The 20,457-nt window shown below is 45.6% G+C and overlaps 1 protein-coding gene and 1 long non-coding RNA gene across 2 annotated transcripts; one reads left to right on the top strand and one right to left on the bottom strand.

Annotated features, from left to right (window-relative positions):
* Nucleotides 1-2,942: 2,942 nt before the first annotated feature.
* LOC133917609 (two-component response regulator ORR11-like) lies at nucleotides 2,943-3,786 on the bottom strand. Its single transcript, XM_062361486.1, has 4 exons — nucleotides 3,620-3,786; nucleotides 3,495-3,541; nucleotides 3,141-3,382; nucleotides 2,943-3,030 (listed from the first exon to the last, which is right to left on the bottom strand). Exons 1-4 carry the CDS (start codon nucleotides 3,744-3,746, stop codon nucleotides 2,943-2,945), a joined length of 504 nt encoding a protein of 167 aa, XP_062217470.1. The 5' UTR covers nucleotides 3,747-3,786.
* Nucleotides 3,787-6,497: 2,711 nt separating this feature from the next.
* Nucleotides 6,498-8,264, top strand: LOC133919373 (uncharacterized). Its single transcript, XR_009909924.1, has 3 exons — nucleotides 6,498-6,880; nucleotides 7,779-7,819; nucleotides 8,212-8,264. It is a non-coding gene; the product is annotated as an uncharacterized LOC133919373 (long non-coding RNA).
* Nucleotides 8,265-20,457: the final 12,193 nt, after the last annotated feature.

Raw genomic sequence — 20,457 nt, forward strand, 5'->3', positions numbered from 1 at the left:
GTGGTTCAACAATGTTGGTAGGGCCAGTCACATGGTGCAGTGGACCCTCTTGTTAGGCTGGATAAATTGCTGAAGTCTACAACAGGAGGATTGCAAAGTTGAGGCCAAAAGAAATCTATGCAGATCAAATGACATGGTGGGAAGAAGAGATATCTTTAGATTAAGAGAGATGTGAATCAATGTTTTTACTCTTACATTGAATGATTTGTTTACACCGAGCAACCACAAACTCTAGCTCGGCATGGGTAAAAAAATTAGTGATGCACGAACAACGTAGCGGGCTGGCGGCCCCAGCACGGGAGTAGGTAAGTAGGATGCGATAATTGAGGAGCCAGTTGTCAGTGAACATGATCTCATTCATCTCTAACCACCAGAACGGAACGCTGTGGACCGTGGCATTCTGCTCCTGCTTAGACCCGCAATGCAAACTTGCGACCATAACTTGTTTACCACTAAACAAAGGAGCTGCATGCTCATGTATTTCTTCAGTTTCCAAATGCTAAGACGAAAAGTTCAGTGGGGCAACACAGGAGGCGACCAAACCAACCATCAAAGCAGCGCCGTTTCTTGCCCTTCGTCGGTACCACGTCGGTGGCCAGTGGGCACACCAAACGGTGTTCGTTCGCGACTTCCTCCTCCCTCTCTCCCTCTTTTTTTTCTCTTGTGCAGATTTGCTTTTCGTGGAGGACGCGCCTCGCCGTGGTCCTGCATGGTTAGATCTGGCCGTTCTTAACTGAATCTACCGCCACCTGGCGATCTAGACGGCCTCCGAGGCTGGTTCCGATGTTGGGTGGTCGGTGGAAGTGTGGTTTGGCCTCTGGTTGCTCCTCGTCGGGCCGACGTTGCGCTACTCACGTAGTTGTTGGGGTGGGGCCGCGCTGCTTCTTCTAGTCACCGCCGTACTGCTTCTCATCCTCATCGGGCTGGCGGCGGCGCCCGGGCTTTCAATTGCGCCTGCACATGTGTGTGTGTGGGGGGGGGGGGGGGGTTCACCCTTCATCTCGCGTCTGGGGTGACGGCCTCGCCGTGCTTAGGGTTGTGCTCATCGAGCGCTGCGGGCTCTGGCTCGCCGTGTGGCTGAGTCCAGTCGGTGTCCTCCCACCGCTGCTTGCGCTCCTCCCTTTGTTATATCTATCTCCCGATGGTGTGGTGAGGGCGCAGGGACGATGCTTGCGGGTGGGGATGGCGGCCGTTGACGGCCAGATGGAGGTGAGGAGGATCTACGTGACTGCGACCGCTTGCACCGCGTGACAACATGTGGTCGCTTAGGCGGCCTGTTCTGCGCGTCTGGTGGCGCGGGGGCCCAGCTATGCGGCGATGCGATGGCCCAATGGCAGTTCTTCATGCCCTTCAAGGATCTAATCGTCGACATGAAGCTCTGACCATGCCGCACATCCTGTTGGTTTTATGAAGGTCGCCATTGTTCCACGTAGGGTCTGTCTTCGTGTTGGTGGGTGATGCATGTAATGCTTGCACCGCTCCACTCTCTCTGGGCTGCCTCGGCTTCTCCTCTTGCCGAATCAGTCTATTCCCCCTGATCTGACCCGCGAGGGCCTTGACAGCTTGGTGTTGGCTTCGTCGATGATATGTGTGCAGGTTGTCGGCTTCCCTTCTTTTAACCATGGCAGCTATTGTCGTTGGTGGCGTCCTCACGTGGTTGTGATGTGATTATGGTGATCGCGATTGGCCGGGAGCACCATGCGAAAGCCCTTTCAACCTTATGTCAATGTCGGCGTTGACGATGCCCTCGGGCGCCGTTACCTCCTTAGAAGTGGTGTTACAATGCTTCCTGTCTCTTTAGGAGGTGCTCCCGTTAAAAACCCAATACTAGTCTTTCCATATGAGTGACGACAACGTCTTTAACGTCGTGTCCTCTTTGGTGGCGTTGTTCGGAATTTCCTTTCCTGTGGTTCGGGTGACCTCTTTTGTGTTGAGAAGTCAAAGGTTGGAGCCTATGTTAGGAAGTCGGAGATGTTTTTTGGTCATATTTGTGCAACGAGCTCGGCAACGATGATTCAATTGCAAACTCTATCTAGTTGTTTCGATGGGTAATAGTGTTTGACCTTCGTTGTCTGGGCTCTCACGATAGATATTCTATCGATTGACCTAAATTAACTATACATTGTGTTAAGATTTTCAGACTTATTTTCCCTCGTAAGCTAGATGAACTGACGCCGTACTTTTGAAAAATAAATTGCTAAGACGATGAACCGCGCTCTCGCTGCGGTCGGCGGCCAGGCCAACCACGGGCTCCTCAACCGTCGGGCTATCCTCCTCAACCGGATGCTTCGGATGGAGGTGTGGCCTCGTCGAATCGTAGTCCGCCCTCGAGGCGATCTTCGACGTCAGTGCTGCCACCTAAAAACCGCCACGGCCCACGATTCATCCCGGTGCCGGCTACCTGCATCCAGCTCGATGGCATGCACACGCGCCTGGTTCCAGCAACGCCGATCGCTATCGCTCGCCTCGGCTAGACTCGCACCGTACATTTTTCCCTTCCAGTGCCATACTCTTTTTGTTACTCTACCGTACTCAAAGCACTCGGCGTCTTTACTTGCTACGCGCGAGTCCGTACACCAGCACGGCATGGGAGCGATCGCCAGACACGCACGTACGGAAGCACGGATGAACGCGACGAGGACAAGATTTCATACCGTGCTGAGACTAAAGTGCTCCATTAATTATCACCATCTTTAATTAACCAATCAATTTCTCTGACCAAAACCAAACAACTAAAGAAGGCCGTCCAGGACCGAAAATATGCTTGTGCTCTAAACTGCAAACCCGAGAAACTGAAAACAGAAACGGAGACCAACCTTCTCTTGATCAACTCTTCTTAGCACCACCAAACAACTAAAGAAGAAGAAGAAAATCACACAACTAAAACGTAACCACACCACTGAGACTACATCGATCGCCGGACTACACCAACGACACGGTGCTCAGCGGAGCACGCGGCTGAAGACGCGGGACACGTCCGATGGGCGGACGGGCTTCACCAGGAAATCCACTGCTCCTTCCTCCAGGCATCTGATGATCAAACAAGGGAAGGAAGAACAGACACAGGGGTTAAACTTAAACATTGTGTCGTCCGAGAGTATACTGCGCGAAGGATGAACTAGTGCTAGCTCTTGGGTCACCTGCTGATTCTAGTCGGTACGTTCTCTGAGGACATGATCACCACGGGGATCTGCTTCAGCTTGGATGACTCCTGCGTGAATATTCCGCTGTTAAAGGCTCCAGATTGAAGAAATTTTGGTGCAGGGTGGATGGAATATGTCGTCAGACAGAGACATGTAAATACCTTGACTTTCTTGAGGAGCTCGTATCCCGTCATCTCAGGCATCCAGTAATCGGTGATTATCATGCTCACGTTCGGCTCCTACGAGCCCAAAACAAGAAAAGGTAAATTCTCATGCAAAAGAAAGCCAAAGTTAAAAAGCAATTTTTTTTTAAAAAAATGATATGGTTTCAAAAAGAATTATATGGCATACCGAGCCTAACAGTTCCAGGGCCCTCTTCCCACTTTCCACAGCCGTCACTGCAGACAAAACCAAAATAATATGAAAACTCGAAATAAATAAAGCAGGCAATGCAACAGTGTGTTCCAGCCACGCACCACGGAATCGAGAGCTCCGAAGGATGGCGGCGATGACGGCGCGGTCGACGGAGCTGTCATCCACCGCAAGAACGTGCGGGGTCCCCGCGCCGCCGCCGGCCGCCACCGCTGCTCCGGCGTTCGACATCTCAAGGCGCTCGCACTGTGAACTGGTGCGTGAGATATGATCAGCAACACTAGCCAGTCCTCGTCGCCGCGATCCAACTCGGCCAGGGGCCGGTGGCGCTTATATACACGCGGGGGCTTACCGCTTACGGAAGGGAACGGAAGCAATCGCCCAGGAGATCCCCAGTGCAGCTGTGCGGCGATTGAATCCGCGAGATCTCGATCACGTGCCTCGTGTTCGTGCGGGGGAGTAACGCAGATATCTTTTCTTCCTGCAAGCAGACGAGCACAGGAGTGCAGGTATCCCCGCCTGTCGCAGCTGAGGACAGGATCTTCTCTCCCTTTTTGGATCAACGGATCTTCTCTCTTAAATGAGCCCCTCTGGTATGATTGTATATATCTTAGTGATTCGATTATTTCAGTAGCTCCGTATTGTCAAGGATAGATTTAGCTGGCCAGATATCTCTGTGATTCATATTTGCATGTGCCATAACTCGATTTATCATCAGTAGTTGTAAGTGTGTTCGTCCTCCCTGCTCAAATATCACAGAACCGTGAAAACCTTGGCGTCGCCAGCTCGCCCATTTGACAAAGCCAGCGTATACTGGCATTGCTAATGCCACTGCCGTTGTTTGTGCGCAGATTTTCTTGAGAGCTTGTTAAGAGCGGCCGTGAGCAGACGAAGGACACACGCATTACGCCATGAAAAAGCGAACCCCCTACGTGTAATGCAGAGGGGGTTGAATTGATGACGGTCCTGCAGCTCGAGAGATCGACTGCGACCACTGGTGCCTGGCGCGGGAGCAATTCTTCTGGATGCCGCGCGAGTACATGGACTGCAGCAGCAGCAGCAGCACAGGAGTCGGGATAAGTAATGAGGATCTGCGTAGCGTATCAGGCTCGATCGAGTGCCTGACTGACAGCACGCAAGATATCTATCGCCCAAGATATGGCAGCGGTACGTTGCCCCCTGCCCTGGCCAGCTTCAACTTTTTTGGTCCGTGCGCCGGTCCGGCTGAATCGTCGCCGTGCGCGTGACGCGTCCATCCACCTGTTCGGCCACCTCGGTCGGGCGCGCGCCAACTGCAGGTTCGGGAGCAATGCTGCAGCAGCCCGTTGCTCCGTTGGTCGGGGACGTCCGCCAGCACGGCGATTCGGCGAGCCAAGGGACGATGGGCGATGATGCGTTCTCCTCTCCCCCCGTCATCTTCATTCTCCCGTGATGGCGTGATGAGGGAATCTCCAACGACGGCGTACACGACCACGAGCACGGGGTCCGCGGGGAAGATTGTTGCGGTTGGTTGCGCGATTACGACCGGGACTGTCGGAGGAAAATTTTATAACATCTTTTGTCGAAAGATTTTTACGAGAGTCTGAGTTATACTATCTTTTTTTAGCAAATGATTGACACATATAATTGAAAGTAATGAAGGAGACATTTGGTATGCATAGGGTCTTTATGTAAAATCGGATCTCATAAAATTTACTTCCGAAACTATAGTGCACGCAGCAGGCGTGCACCCGGTGAAGGGATGGATCTCTGTGTTTGAGCCGTTGGATCTTGGGCTGAGATTGGGTGCGGGAAGGGTGGCCGTCGACGCATTTTTCCGAAAGGATCCTCTTATACTTACTTTTATATTTAAGTCCTCATCTGACGGGTCCAAGGATAATAACTGCTACCTCACAACTGGATTTCTTGAACCGTTTGATTTGATCAATATTGCGCGGCTGATCGTAGAAGAAGAAAACCGTTCTGGAGATATTTGCAAAAGGTACCCTCAACGTCGTCTTCCCCAGTCCTACCGGCGCCCAGTGGCCGCGATGGCCATGTGAGGGGCCGAGCAAAATTTTGAGTGCCGCCGTTAACATAGAACTAAGTTAGTTGAGATTAACTCAGTTGATTGATACAGTGAATGTATTTTTAGGCATCTGTGATGTTAATTTGAAGGAAAAAAAATGCAAAACCCCCTAAAAATCACTTGGATTTTGACTTTCCCTAAAAAAAATTTTGTTACAAAAAACCCCTCAAAGGTTTGGTTTTGTTGCAAAAACACCCCTAAAAATTCAAAAAAAATTAAAAAATTACAAACAATTCTAAAACAAACTAGAGACAATTCTAAGACCTTTTGTGAAATTTGTTTTCAAAAATAATATCTTTTGCATCATATTTTATGGAGAGTAAGTTTGGAAAAAAAGAAAAACGAGCAGCTCATTTATTAATTCGAGTTAAATATATAGTTTAATTATTTACTAATCCAAAAATCATGAAACAATTTTTTTAGTCTTCTTACATGATCTTCTATCTTCTAAAATTACATAAAATCTTGAAATAGTTATTGTAACGTGTATGATTGAGTAAATGTGTTGCCGATAGATTAATTCATAACTAATCCATAATACCCCAAAATTAGTGAAACCACTTTTTTAGTTTACTTAAATAATTATTTGTGTAGAAAAAATAACGGTAGACATGACAAAGTTAAAATAACATGAGTTAATAAATGAGTTGCATATTTTTCTTTTTTCCAAACTTATTCTCCATGAAATATGATGCAAAGGATATTATTTTTGAAAACAGATTTCACAGAAGGTCTTAGAATTGTTCCTAGTTTTTTTTAAAATATGTTTTTTTTTTGAATTTTTGGGTTTTTTTTAACAAAGTCAAATTTTTAGGGGTTTTTCAACGAAACAATTTTTAGATAAAAATCAAAATCCAAGTAATTTTTGATGGGTTTTTTTTTTTTGCATTTTTCACTAATTTGAATGTCTCCGCCTAGTACCCTTATCTACTTTTAACATATAACAAATTTGACTTAGAACACTATTGGCATCCTGCGGCCCAAAGCCCAGAAACCAAACTGGCCGAGACCAGCTGGATCCGTCCAGCCCACAAATCCGGCGAAATCCTGGGTTCGAAACCTAACCCAACCCGTTCAGCCAGGCACTGGCGCCCTGCACCAAACAGCGCCACGGCACGACAGACAGGGCAGCAGCTGCTCGACCACCTCCTCTGTCTCTCCCTTCGTCTCCCACCTCCCGCCCGCGCTCAGATCCCTGCGAGCTTCGAGAGAGCGGCAGCAGCAGCCTCGCGTCCGCTCGAGGGCCAACATGGCGGCCTTCACCAAGCTCGAGGATTCCCCCATGTTCCGCAAGCAGGTGCCGCCCCTGCCCTTCTCTGCCCGCGCGCTCATTCGGGTTTATCGTTTCGTGTCCCCCTCCGCGAAATCTCGGTCGGTTCGACGTCGTGAGTTGGACTTGGGTTGATTCGGGTCACAACGGTGGATGGGTTCGGGCCGTGTTTGGCGTTTGTGTGGTTGTGACGGAGCCGGGGGTGGATTTGGCTCGTCTTGTTTGCTAGAGATCTCGACCTGGTCGCGTGCTGCAGTCCTTGTCGAACGTTTGGATCAGAAACGCGTGAAATTTCTGAGCAGACTTGAGGTTTTCGTGGGATGTATGATCAAATTCCGTGTTGGTTTGAACGAAATGGGTAGGTCTGTTTTGATTTCGTTGCACGAGTGAATCGTCCTCCAATGGTTCCGGATTGGTTTATTTGAAGGGGTTAGGCCACTCCGATGGCAATGGCGCCACATTTAAGATCAAATTTTGTGTTGCATCACGTATATGAACAAAAAGGGTAGATGATGTTTGAATTGAGTTCATGGTCTTGGTAAATGGCGTGGCTTGCTTGAGCAAATGTTCAGAACCTGGCCCTGATCGTTGCATTGGTTTGCTATTTTTTTTGGCCGAATTCATTTTCTATGCACTTATCAAATTGCATGCTTTGCTTTCAGTAAGTTATGATATGCTAGATTTCAGAATGAATATTGCACCTTCTCAAACACATCACTGTTACCGTGTTTCTGGAATGTCAAAAAGAAAAAGACAGTCTGGACATTGTTCATAATAATTTTGCTGGATAATTTTGAGTGCTAACTTCTCTCCATAATTATCAATGCATCTCTATTTTTTGCCCAAAAAACCTTCTATCTGCACTTTAAATGAACCTATACATGTGTTTAGATTATTGTCTCTGACTTATTTCCAATATCCGCAGGTCAATTCTTTGGAACAACTTACTGATGAACTGAAAGAATGGTTACATTTCTTTCTTGCCTCCTCTTCTATATTTGTAAATATTTTATGTGCTCTAGAGAAACTTGGTGGCACATAAATTGAGGCAAATGGCATATACATACTGATTGTTTTATTGCACAAGTTACTGATAAGGTTCCTTTATACAAATTCCTTTCAGTTCAAGAAATTTATTCATTGTTTTAATGTCTAATATGAATAACCTGAAGTTTATGCCATAGAGAAATTAGATAACTTTGTGCTCTTACTTTGCTTCATTATGTTTTCCATTTTATTTGTCATAATGTCCTATTTAACTGTTCTAGTTTTGACATTTTGTATGATTAACAAGAATAATTAGAAACCATATGTGAGCTCTTGCTTTTTTATTCTGTTGCTAATAATCTTAGTTTCAGGGGATCGCTTGATCGAAGGATATGCAGGGGATCTTTCATTTGCTGATGCTCTGCAAGCATTTTGTCAAATCCCTAAATCCCTCCCCCCCCCCCCCTTTTCTCTCTCCTCTCTCTCCTCTCTCTCTCTCTTTCTCTCTTCTCTCTCTCTCCCCGTGACTCGCCGTCCCATCGCCGCGCGCAGCGCCGCTCGCCGTCCCGTCGCCGCACCGGCAGACCTCGTGCCCCGTGCCCGAGCCTCGCACCCCGCGCCCGAGCCTCGCGCCCCGCGCCACTCCGAGCCCCGCACTGCCTCGCCCCGCGCCGCTCCGAGCCCCGCCGGCCGCTATAAAGGCCGGTGAACAGTGCCTTCTTCCCCGAACCATCTCGCACACTCTCTCTCACATCATCTCTCTCTCCCTCCCGAGCTCTCTGTGCCGCCGCCCTCTCTCTGTGCGCCCCACCGCCGGTGAGCCCCCCCCGGTTCCCTCCTCTCTCTTCCTCTCCCCGAGCGTACCTGGAGCTCCGATCGCCGGCCGCCGCCGTTCCCCGTCGCCGGTCTTCGCTGCCCGTCCCGAGCCGCCTGCCGCTTGCCAGCCAGCCCCGACCGGCGAGGGTGCCGCCTCCCTCCAGCCGCCCCCCTTCCCGACGCCTCCCTCCCTCCCGTTCTCTCCGTGCCCGAGCCAAGCCAGCCGCCTCCCTTCTCTCTCGTCTCTGCTCTCTCTCTTTATACTTCCCCCCTGTGTGGCTGACATATGGGTCCGGTTAGAGCCGAGCCGACTCCACCGAACCGAGCCGCGAGCCGAGAAACCGAGCCCACCGACAGCAGCCGAGCCGAGCCGAAAAACTGAGCCGAGCCGACCCCAGAGCCGAGCCGCGAGCCCGAGCCGAGCCGCGAGCCGAGTCCAGTCCGAGCCGACTCAGCCGAATATTCCTGGAATATTCCCCCCTTTTCTTTTTCTGAATTTTTCTCCCGGTAAAACTTCCGAAGCCTGTTTCTCCTCCGTCATAACTCCGTTTTCGTCGATTCTTCCACCGATATTCATCTAAATTCGAGATCTATCCAATCATGTCAATTTCATAATTTTTGTAAATTGTTTGGTCATTGTTTTAATTGTTTGTTTGTTTGTGCCTTTGTCGTTGTTGCGGCTATTAGAGGAAGAAGCATTCGAGGACGACCCCGAGGACCCGGAGTTTGAAGGAGCAGACGAGGACTTCAACGAAGGCAAGTCCTACCACCGTTGACCATGTTGATCCTATGTTTTTAAACACAACCCGTAGAGCTATTGTTTCAAATAATAGGAGTATGCATGTTTAGATTAATAGTTATGATTCTTAAAGAAATGCTAGAATAGTTATAACCCAGCTTGTTTATCCCATGCCTTGTCATTGTTATCATTATTCCGTTAAAACCCTAGAAGATTCCCAACATCAACTATAATGATTGTTTGGAAGATTGCTTGTTTACTAGTATGCTTAGGATTGCTTTGCTCAAAAGAAAGAACTAGATCATTTACATATGATAATCATGCTTTACAATGTGAAATGGTGTGTGCTTGGTGCTTGGTGCGTGTAAAACTTGTGTTCTTGGGAAAACTCTAGAGTAGTGTTGACGAGGGTGAGTAAGGTGCCCCACAAAGGTGGGAGCCACCTTAGAGCAAGGTTCGCCTTTGTGGTGTTCTTGCTGGGAGACTCTTACCTTGGTCATATAAGGACCGGTTCGCTGTGACATCTCACCTAGTATCTACTCGTACAACCACATGGCTTGTATGGGCAGGACTTGACCTAACCCCTCTGACTTAGTGCGGTACCCACCCGGAGGCCGGTAGTGGCAATGGGGACCAGGAGAAGACTTGGGTAGTGTGTAGCCCAAGGTCCGGCTGGTGATATTGTTGAGGCTAAGTCAAGCCTTGGGATTGCTAAGTGATCTTTCCCGTGTTTCTTCTAAAGCCCCTGTTATCTTAGTGCCCCATGGGTGGATATTGTGGTTTCGTTATGAGGTCGTTACGTCTCGTTATGACGGCTTCACCAGTTGCTAAGGTGGGAGCCTGTGCATATCTTGTGGGTAAAGTGTACAACATCTGAAGAGTGTTAAAACTTATCCGGATAACCGTGTCCTCGGTCAAGGACATGCTATGGTTTGGTCACAATGATTAGCTTTTTGGCGTGAGTAACTCCTTGGCGTGTGAATGGACTGTGTGCCCGTGTTTTCTAAAAAGAATGGTTTTGGCTTGTACCCTAAGCCTCCTGGACTGTGTGTCCGCTGGCAAAGTCATGTGGGCTGTGTGCCCGTGTTTTCTAAAAGAATGGTTTTGGCTTTGTGCCCTAAGCCTCCTGGACTGTGTGTCCGCTGGCAAAGTCTTGTGGGAACTGGCGGGACAGATGTACCTCCCCCAGGACCGTCAACCCCTATAAGCTCAACTTATGTATTTCTCTTGAAAGTGTTTTTATTAAAAGTTAGTCTTTGCAAAATAAACCCTGCATCAATAAAACTAGCTTTCCGCAAAACCTAAAAGACTCTACAGCCTTATCCTTGAACTACCCTTAAGCATCTAATTTCTCCCATTGAGGTAGGACTTGCTGAGTACCTTATGTACTCATACTTGCTAATTGTGGATCCAGATGATCTAGAGGCCGACTTCGCCGAAGAAGGAGATGAAGATTAGAGAAGCCGGTTTCGTCTGCACTCAAGCTGCTTGTAGGGCTTGGGTTGCTTTTGTGTGTTTCCGCTGTATTTGAGGGTTTGTAAAATTATGCCTTCGGGCTTTTATTGTAATGAGCTCTGTATTGTACTTTATATTGTACTTATTCGATGTATGACTATGATGTCTATTATTGTTGGAGTTCGTGCGCTACTGATCCAAGGACTGGTATGAGCTACACGAGGTGACCCTAAAAGAGGGGTTCGACACATTTGGTGCTGGTCAAGATGACCCTGTTAATGTTGCCATTGGAGGTCATTTCATCAAAGCTCTGATAGTCTGATGTATCTATTGCTTAATTCTGTCCTTGCATATTATATATACCTAGCAAAACGTTGAATTTATGGTTTCCAATTTCTAAATATTATGGTGTCATTTTGTGCATTTATAAATGTTTACTGCATCTTCATTCTGATGTCTGAAGATCAGAACGTCAGATCATTAGATATATCAATACATATAGATACAAGCATAACCATACGCTCGTCAATTAATGAATTCTTCTTCTACTTTCTATGTCATAGCATGATAACACAACCACAATTTTGCAGTCATTTATTGATGTTTCTATATTTATATGTACTCAGTAAACCGTAGTCTTTTTTATTGATGTTTCTATATTTATATGTACTCAGTAAACCGTAGTCTTTTTGCAACAGTACACATATTTGATTACATCAAGATGCAACTTACCATGTCATTTTACTACAAATACACCTTACAGTTTTTTTTAATAAATTGCAACTCCATTAGACAATTCAGATTTCAGAGACACAGGAAACTTTTAAATTCTTTACTATGTTGCAGGGCCCGTAATGTCCAAGTTTACTACTGCTTTTAGGGAGCTTGGAACATACAAGGAATTCCTTCGTTCTCACGTACCACTATCTTACAGAATTGAAATTTGACCAGGGGCGGATCCAGGGCCCGTGCTGGGGGGGGGGGGCTGCAGCACGGGCCCAGTACAGGAAGCTCAGAGGAAGTAGAGAAAAATTCAGAAAAAAATGCATCATTTTAGCCCACAAGCCCAGAAAGCCCAGAGAAAGAAATAAAAAATCCAGGAAAAATACATCATTTTAGCCCATAAACTATGAATTTGATCCAATAATAAGAGGCCCAGCACCCCCTTGGCATTGAGCTGGATCCGCCCCTGAATTTGACCTACCATTTCTCCTCCATAGGTATTGGAAAGAAAGTAGCATGGCTGTTTTTGGACAATAAATTTGAACTCAACATCCTGGGTTTGCCTCTGTGATTCTTGGCATGACGGCATGATCTGTATTCTTTTCGGTAAACAGTATTTGCGCCAGCGGTACACATACTCATATACTTTCCTTTATTTACTTCAATATATTATACCACCTAAGATTTTGGGGTTACTTGGTAAATTTCAAACATATGCAATAAACTAAAAGTACAGGTGTTAATTGTTACATGTTAAAGTAAGATCGGGAATTCACAAAATCCCAAGAGACAATTGTGAGCCATGCAATTCACTCAATTTGTTGGATATATGTTCTTATGTTGCTACAAACAAACTTGATAGGAAGAAAAGGGCGAAAGGGTTCCTTTCATCATCAAATCTTTCTTCATTTCTGTTGTTCAATGTGGCTAAATCTTTATTAAAATACGCAAGTTGTCTTATTGGAGATGAACAGAGTAACTTGAAGGATGGCGATCCATGATTACACATTAGCGTTGAAGGATTGCCAGAAACTCGTCCAAGCACACAAACACTTGAGCATCGGTTATCAGCTATAGTATCTAAAAAATTTCCGATAAAAAAGGTTATCAACATTGGTTAAAGGATAGGGCAGGATTTATGCAGATGAAAAGTTGCATTGGTATGGAAACCAATTCCATATGCCTAGCAGTGATTGCATTATCTAGAAGCCAGAATTGTGTGTTTGTTGTAGCAAGAGATAGTCTTGCGCTAATAAGTACGACGAGAGTTTCTTCTAAGGAGGAGGCTTATGTTTGGAGACGAAGTTTGAGAGGAAGTGACATAGAAAATGTATTAATAGTAGAAAAGATTTATCCTTGGCCTCATGGCCATGACCCTGTATTTATAGAGCTACTCATCGTGTAGCATACAAGTTATCGCCATTAACAAAGATCTAGGACCAAACAAATTACATGGTGCAGGTCCAGGTAAAACTACTTTTTACCTTACTCAGGAGATAATATTTACCATGACAAATACAGGGGCTGAACCAACCTCGGGGTCGGTGCAGAGCCGGTAGCCAAATGCAGTCCGGCGTCGCGCTGTCCTGTGTGTCAAGCGTCCTCCACTTACGTCATCATGTCAGGATGACGTCCACTAGCCTTGGTACGGAATGCCGGTCGCATCCTTGCAGGGGAAGGATGATCGGCGTTCCCTCTCTAGTAGATCTTTCTTGAGACCTGATGACTCACCCTGTAGCCTTTGGGAAGCCTACCTAAGCTCCAGAGGCTATGGCTCCGGGAGGCATGGCTCTAGGACGCTAAGGCTTCCCCGAAGCCCGAAGGTCCGAAAGCGGCCTTCGGGGGTTTAGGTCCATAGGCATAGGCTAGCTGAGCCAAGGGGCCGTCACGGGTCCATAACAACGACCCCCAATAGTAGCCTCTCGCGAGGGCGGCCAGTGAAGCGGTCGGGCCCACGGTTCTTTCGAAGCAGGGCCTCCGGTGGTCCCTGACTTCGTTGATGATGGCTTATGGCCCATAGTATCGCTTGCCTTGCCTTGGAAGATTCAACCCGCTTGATGGAACTGACCGTTCGGGGACGCTGGTGACAAGGGGCATGGAATGCGCCCTGTGGAAAAAGGCATGATTATGCCTTGCGTGCGTGGCGTCTTGTTGTTGGGGGGTCGTGGGGGCTGGTTCTGCTTCCCCATGATCGTAGTCTGGCAGGTGAAGGGACAGGACGTGTGCTCGTTTTCTTAGTGAAAGTAATCTCTCACTTATCTTTATAAGGAGAGGGATTATTCTGAGCGGCGATCTCGTTTTGCGCCTCGTTCTTATCCGCCTTTGCCTCCAGCCGTTCTTGTCTTTGTGCGTGCGTCCATCGATCACTGTTCTTCCCTATTTCTTGCCGTCCAGTGCCTTTCGTCGCCTTCCTGCGGTCTGCATGGCTAGCTTAAGTTGGAAACTATTTCTAATCAAAATGAATGGTGGAAGTGCATATACTCGAGACACATATTTTCAAAACGTTTTAAAATACTTAAAACATGATTTTAAGACGTCATGATGATTATACATACTTAATTACGTAATTAACGTCTTGAGATGTGACGCCTAATAAAATCAGCAACATGTTCACTATATTTTGTTTAACCGATGTTAAGTGTGAAAGCTTCAACTCAGTATCAACACTATAAAAATATTCATGAAACTTCTCTTTTAATTGAGACCACACATGTATTCAATTAGGAGCAAGGGATGTAAATCATGTAAAAGCAGTTCCAGATAATAACAAAGGAGATAATCTAATTTTTAGCACATCATTAGAACTAGCTTCACCCAATTGCGTAAAAATTGACCTATATGCTCTCTTGTTGTTCTATTATCTTCCTCCGGTAAATTTCATGAAATCAGGAATTTTAAAACCACGGGGGTAAGAAATTTTGTCATTGTGCCTGGGGTATGGCTTTTGATATGCATGAGCTTTTCTTCTAACCTCCACACTGAATTGTTCCCTCAGTACGATAGCTACTTGTTCTCACATAATTTTAGCATAATCAGCTACAGGTCGAACAGGATTAACTACTGGCTCAAGTTGTGGTGGGGGCACATTTAGCACATAAGATGTAATAGGAGGTGGCGTGGTTGTAGCGAAAATGACCCTATTAGTTTACGATTGTGATTTTGGTGATTAATAACAATATAGTCATTTGGACTAATATGTTAGTAAGTCTTATGGATTTAATACATGAAGAAGCCACCAAAGTCAGGACAAAGTATGGTTGAATTGAAAAAAGGTCTCAGGAGAAATGACTTCACCGGATGGTCCGGTGTTCATATGGTTGAACACACCGGAGCATTTCCATCAGAGAAGGTTGTAGCTGTTGAAGATCGAAGTTCAACATGCCGGAAGGTTCGGTGATGAAGAGAAGTGCACATGACAATACACCAGACAATGAACAATGCAAAGACGAAGAAGAAGAAGACCTCACCGGGTAGTCCGGTAATTGATTTGAACTCACCGAAGGAATGCACCGAAGCATTGTTGACAAAGGGGAGAAAGCAGTGACCTCATCGAAAGATCCGATGCTCTGAAAATTTATACACCAGAGCATATTTTTCAGAGAGGGTTGCATTGGCTCGGCTGGCGGAGGATAACACACCGGATAGTTCGATGATGAAGTTGATGTGCACCGGAGCATTTTACACAGAGAAGATGTTCGCTCAGATAACTAATGTATACTCACCGGAAAGTCCAGTGATGAAGGTGGAGTATATACCGTAGTATCCGGTGTTCACAGAGGTTTGAGTGGGATGATCCGGTGTCAGTATTATTGTTCTCACTGGATCATCTGGTATTAACAACTTTTTAGAGTCGTTGGGTTAACGGCTAGTGCACGAGTTTGAGGCTATAAATATCCCTTCACTCAGTCATTTGAGTGTGCTGGAGTCTAGAGAAGTTCATGTACACTTGAGAAGACATTCAAGCCACCAAAGTACTTAAAGTGATCATCCAAGGCGATTAAGCACAAGATTAGGGAGTGATTAGCGCTTATAGGCCTAGAGAGTGAGTTGCTAGGTGATTGCTGCCTAGAGAGTGGATCAAGGAGTGATCCAACAGTGTACCTCTTGGTATGCCGGTACTTTAGAGTCTTGGTGACTAGCCAGCAAGCTTGTTGACCCTCCGACTTCGTGTGGAGCGGCGACAAGACGATTGTGTGGGGACACGGAGATCCTTGCCTTTGTTGCTCAAGCTCCGAAGTGATCACAGCGGCGAGGAACCGGAAGAGGCTAGCGGTGAGACCTTGCCTTGGTGGTTCATCCGGGTGGAGGCATTGTCTTTGTGACTTAGTGGCTCAAAGGCTGTGACCGGGTGCCGAACGAGAGCATATCCTTTGTGGAGCTCCAACGTGGACTAGGGGTGGCATTCATGCCATCGATACCATGAAAAAAATCCTTAGGCCAAAGCTTATACCCTAATATATCATCAACCATCTTTTGAACACTATTAGCCATAGTTGCACCAACAGATTGATCAATTATATTAGCAATATCTTCATACGATGGATAGGGTTGAATACTCATATTGGTTGATACCTTGGGTTTTTGGTCGGTGGGCGATGGAGAATCTTCTTTCTTGAACATGCCTTACCGAGTCTTCACGTAGCGCGAGAGGAGCTGTTGCAAACGTTGTTCATGGTTGGCCTCGATCGGTGTGCATGCTTCTTCCGACAACTCGTCTTAGGATGCCATGATGATGTTGTCATTGTCAATTTTCGAAGAAGACATATCTAGGGCTTCAAAATTTGGCTAGAGGATAGCCGAAATTTTTTTCCCTAGCAGAGTTTCCAAATAGTGTGTTGACACGAAAAAATGTTACGCGAAACACTAAGTACCTCGTGTGCAAAATCGAACCAAAAATTTTGGTCGGGTCGGATGTTCCGATCCTCCCGATCGGAAGTTTCGATTTGTATAATATGATGGCAACACCTAGGAAACCCTAATTGTAGCACTAACCGTTGGACCTTCATCATCACCCATACTCGAGAGAGACCCTCACCCATACTCGAGAGAGACCCTATTAAAGTGTAGAAGGCTGATAGCTTGTCTTTGGTCATTGAGATCAAGAACGGAGAGTAATAGGGGATGGAAAAGAGAATTAGGACAAAAAGAGGTAAAAACAAAAAGATAATGAAAATTGTATTGATCGATTGGATGTTGGGTGCTCTCAATCAGCTATGACCCTATATATTTATAGGGATGGTTGGTCTTGCCCTATTTTGAATCAGAACCCATAAAAAATATTTTCAAATCCGACTCTATCTCTTTCCAAATAACCTGATTTGATTCGGATCCGAAGTTCCGTTTCCTCCGATCGGAAGTTCCGATCATGTCATAGTATCTGATTTTCCGAAACATGGGTTCTCGGTTTGGATTAGAAATATTTAGTCAGAAGTTCTGATCTTTTGATCGGATGTTACAATCTAGTTGGAAGGTCCGATATTTCAAAGTATGGACCTCTCGATTTGGAAAAAAATATTTAATTGGATGTTCCTATGTGATCGGAAGGTGCAATTTTTCAAAGTACAAGGCTTTTTGTTTGGCCAAAAATATTTAGCTAAATATTTCCGATCTGTCAAAACTTCTAGCTACGAGACCGAACACCGTAACATCTAACTGGATATTCCGATCCAAACATCGGATGTTCTGATCCGTTAAAACTTATAGTTCCGAGACTGAACATCGGATGATCCAACCTAAGCATCAAAACATTTGATATTAAAAAAATCTTAACTGTGCCATTTATTGTTATCAACAGGGCTGGTCCGGAATTGTGCTCGTAATAGGAGGAAGATGGGATTTAAGTCACATGAAGGCCCGTTTTAGCATGGACTAATCCTGCTGGGATCCCTATGGATGGGCCGAACTTTGACTAGCAAACCCTTTCTACCCTTTTTTTTATCCAGCGTCACCAACAGGATCACGTATGAATTTGGTTGTCGCTGTGGTCCCCAGGAGGCCTGGATGTGGCTAGCCGACGGCGCTCGCGCAAAAGGAGAAGCTAACTAGCAGCGGGCTACGATAGAAGACCTCCCTTTTCGGCGACGCATGGAGAAGCTCACATTACCGTGCATGAATGAATGCAAAGCAAGCAAGTCGGGACTGAATTTACCCCACGAAAGACTTGGTTGGTACAACAACAATGCAGTTGAGAATCTCTCTCGAGAAACTTGTTGGGATCTTGCAATGAGAAGCTCTCTCGACTTGCATCTCCTTCAAGCTTGTTTATTCGCTTCCGTTCTTCAGAGCACTTGTTGGTCTCTGTCAGAGGCAGCGAGCGTTACCGTCTTGATGCAGAGTAGATAGACCCCGTCTAATCGTCCGGTTGCTTTCAGCTGCTCGCATGCGTGATGCGTGAAAGCAACACGAACAGGTCGGGGCTACTAGAACATCCATTGGACGAGCGTCCCTGCGTGACGTGCTGCCTCAGCATATTCGGACGACGTCCCCTTTAGGCTGTTTTGTGATTCAGCGTAAGAATTCAGTTGACTAATGATTCGAAGACTTTACTTTTTTTTTTTACTAATATATCAAATCACATTGAAATTCAGGGTTGAACACATTTGCACCTCGTCGATGCTCTTCCGAGCAAACACCAAACGAGAGGACTAATTCCAATGCAGCAGCCTTATACATGATCAGCATGTTACTCTGTCAGAAAAAAGGTCGGGCATAGATCCATCCATGGATATCTGTGGATGACTAGTTAGTTGATTAAATTAAATTATAATAGATTTACGGATCGTTTCACGTACATCATAATTAGAACCTGTTGTTATCCATGAAATCCTATCCTATACGAGGGATAAGCTAGCAAGACAGGACCAGAAGCATGGGGGGGTCGGCGATTAATCATGCATGGGCGCGAATGCTCCATCTCACTTTCCGGACGAGTATTCCTGCTTTTACGTGTGATCACGATCAAGAACAGCTTCACGGTAGCGGTAGCACCTCCGCGTGCCTCACTAGGGACGACGGGCCGTCACCCTGTAATCGTTTTCACATGCGGACCTAGCGGTCGCGGAATGGATGGTTTAAGGGAAGAGAAATAAAAAAAAAGGTCGTTGAGCCACTGTTCATACATCCTGGCAAACTCCTTTACGATCCAGACAGGTCACGGACTCGTATAATCTGTCACGACTTTCAGTTTGGCAAGACTCCAGCTCTGAGATATATACATAATTTAAAATTTATAAGTTAAAATAAGATGATTTAAATATATATTATTAATCTAAAATAAGAATAAAATGTCTTAACTAAAAACTCTCTATCTACCTATGAATGACCAGCTCTAAAATTTTATTTTAGACTAATTGTTATAATAAATAGCAACTGAGCAGTAAAGAAACCGCGATTGCCAGCCATCAGAGAAACCAAGGAATGCGTTTGATAACAGAACTGGCCAAGTAAGCGGAAGGGGAAGACGAAGAACGTCTTGACCGGACATGGTTTGGGCGCTGATCCACGTCGAAAGATGCAAAGATCTTGCTACGATACGTTTCCTTCGGCATCTCAAAAACGAAAAAAATGCCATGCTCTGCGCCAGTGCGTTTCGTTCTCGACGTGACAGTGACAAGTTCACAATGATTGCGAGCAAGAAACTAGAGGGAAAACAAAAGATCCGACAGGTTTTCATGTGATATACATTGCATAACGCAAGCACTAAGGGCGTGTTTGGATAGCTGCACGCCCGTCGTTCTGGCTCCGCGCGTGCAGACGCCGACCGTTTGCTCTGCGTTTGGTTGTCCGTACTGCCGCTCGAGACTGCATCCGTCTATGCACGCGCATCCGCTCATCCTGATTCCGGCGTACGCGCGGGGCCTGCTCATGCGGTGCAAAAACACTATTTTTTTATTTAACTTCAGATTTTATTTAAGGATATAAGAGTGATCCAAAAATTCTAAATATTTTCGTGAGTATACTAGAGCTAACTAGCAACCCATTTTAATTAGTTTGATTCAAAAATCCTAAGTTAATATTTAATTAAAATTATCTAAAAATTATAAAAAATTCACTAATATTCTTATCATGTGATATACTGATTTATAAAAATATTTTTAACCCTATGTTATTTGGTAAAAAAGTGAGTTTCTTTGTAATACAACATATACTCATGCGGGCAACTAAACACAATCTCTTCTCAGCCAAGCTGACCACATGCAGCTAACTAAACAGACCTTTCTGCATCTTTTCAGCCTGTCTCAACTCAGCCTGCATGACTTATACGAGTCAAGCTGAGCGCATGCGAGCAACCAAACATGCCCTAATATGCTGCTATCGCCCTGAAGCACTAATCCGTTAGTTATCGAAAGCTCGGGATTTCTCGATTTTTTTAGCCAATCGAGAACTCAGACAAAGAAAAGAAAGCCGAGACAAACGAATTACTCATTCCGATCGTAAATAAATAATATTTTAAACATGATCAGATCAAACTTTAAAAATTTTGAGCATCATTAACTTTTAAAATATTTAGTTTTAAAATATAAAAATCATATAATTAGATTTGTATTAAAAATATTATTATAATATTTTAAATTTATTAAATTTTATAAATATATTTTAGCGATAAATAGTGATCAAGAAAAATATCAAAGCTATCATATCTAAAACTTGAAGTATTTTTGGCTGAGGGAGTAATTCTTTGCAAGTTGGCATCGAAGAGTGGTCAAAGTCAGAACACGCCCATACTACCCCACGGCTCCCCCGTTCAGGATCGATCTTGCGCTGTCCGATGGGATCGGACGGCCACCAGCGGCCCCTTCCTTGCTCAGGCGAGGCGATCCCACGGCACGGTACCCGCTGCTCCAATAAATACTGTATCGAATAGAAGTCCAGCGGAGCACAGCGC

The sequence above is a fragment of the Phragmites australis genome, chromosome 5, assembly GCF_958298935.1.
Source record: "Phragmites australis chromosome 5, lpPhrAust1.1, whole genome shotgun sequence".
Lineage (NCBI taxonomy): Eukaryota > Viridiplantae > Streptophyta > Magnoliopsida > Poales > Poaceae > Phragmites > Phragmites australis.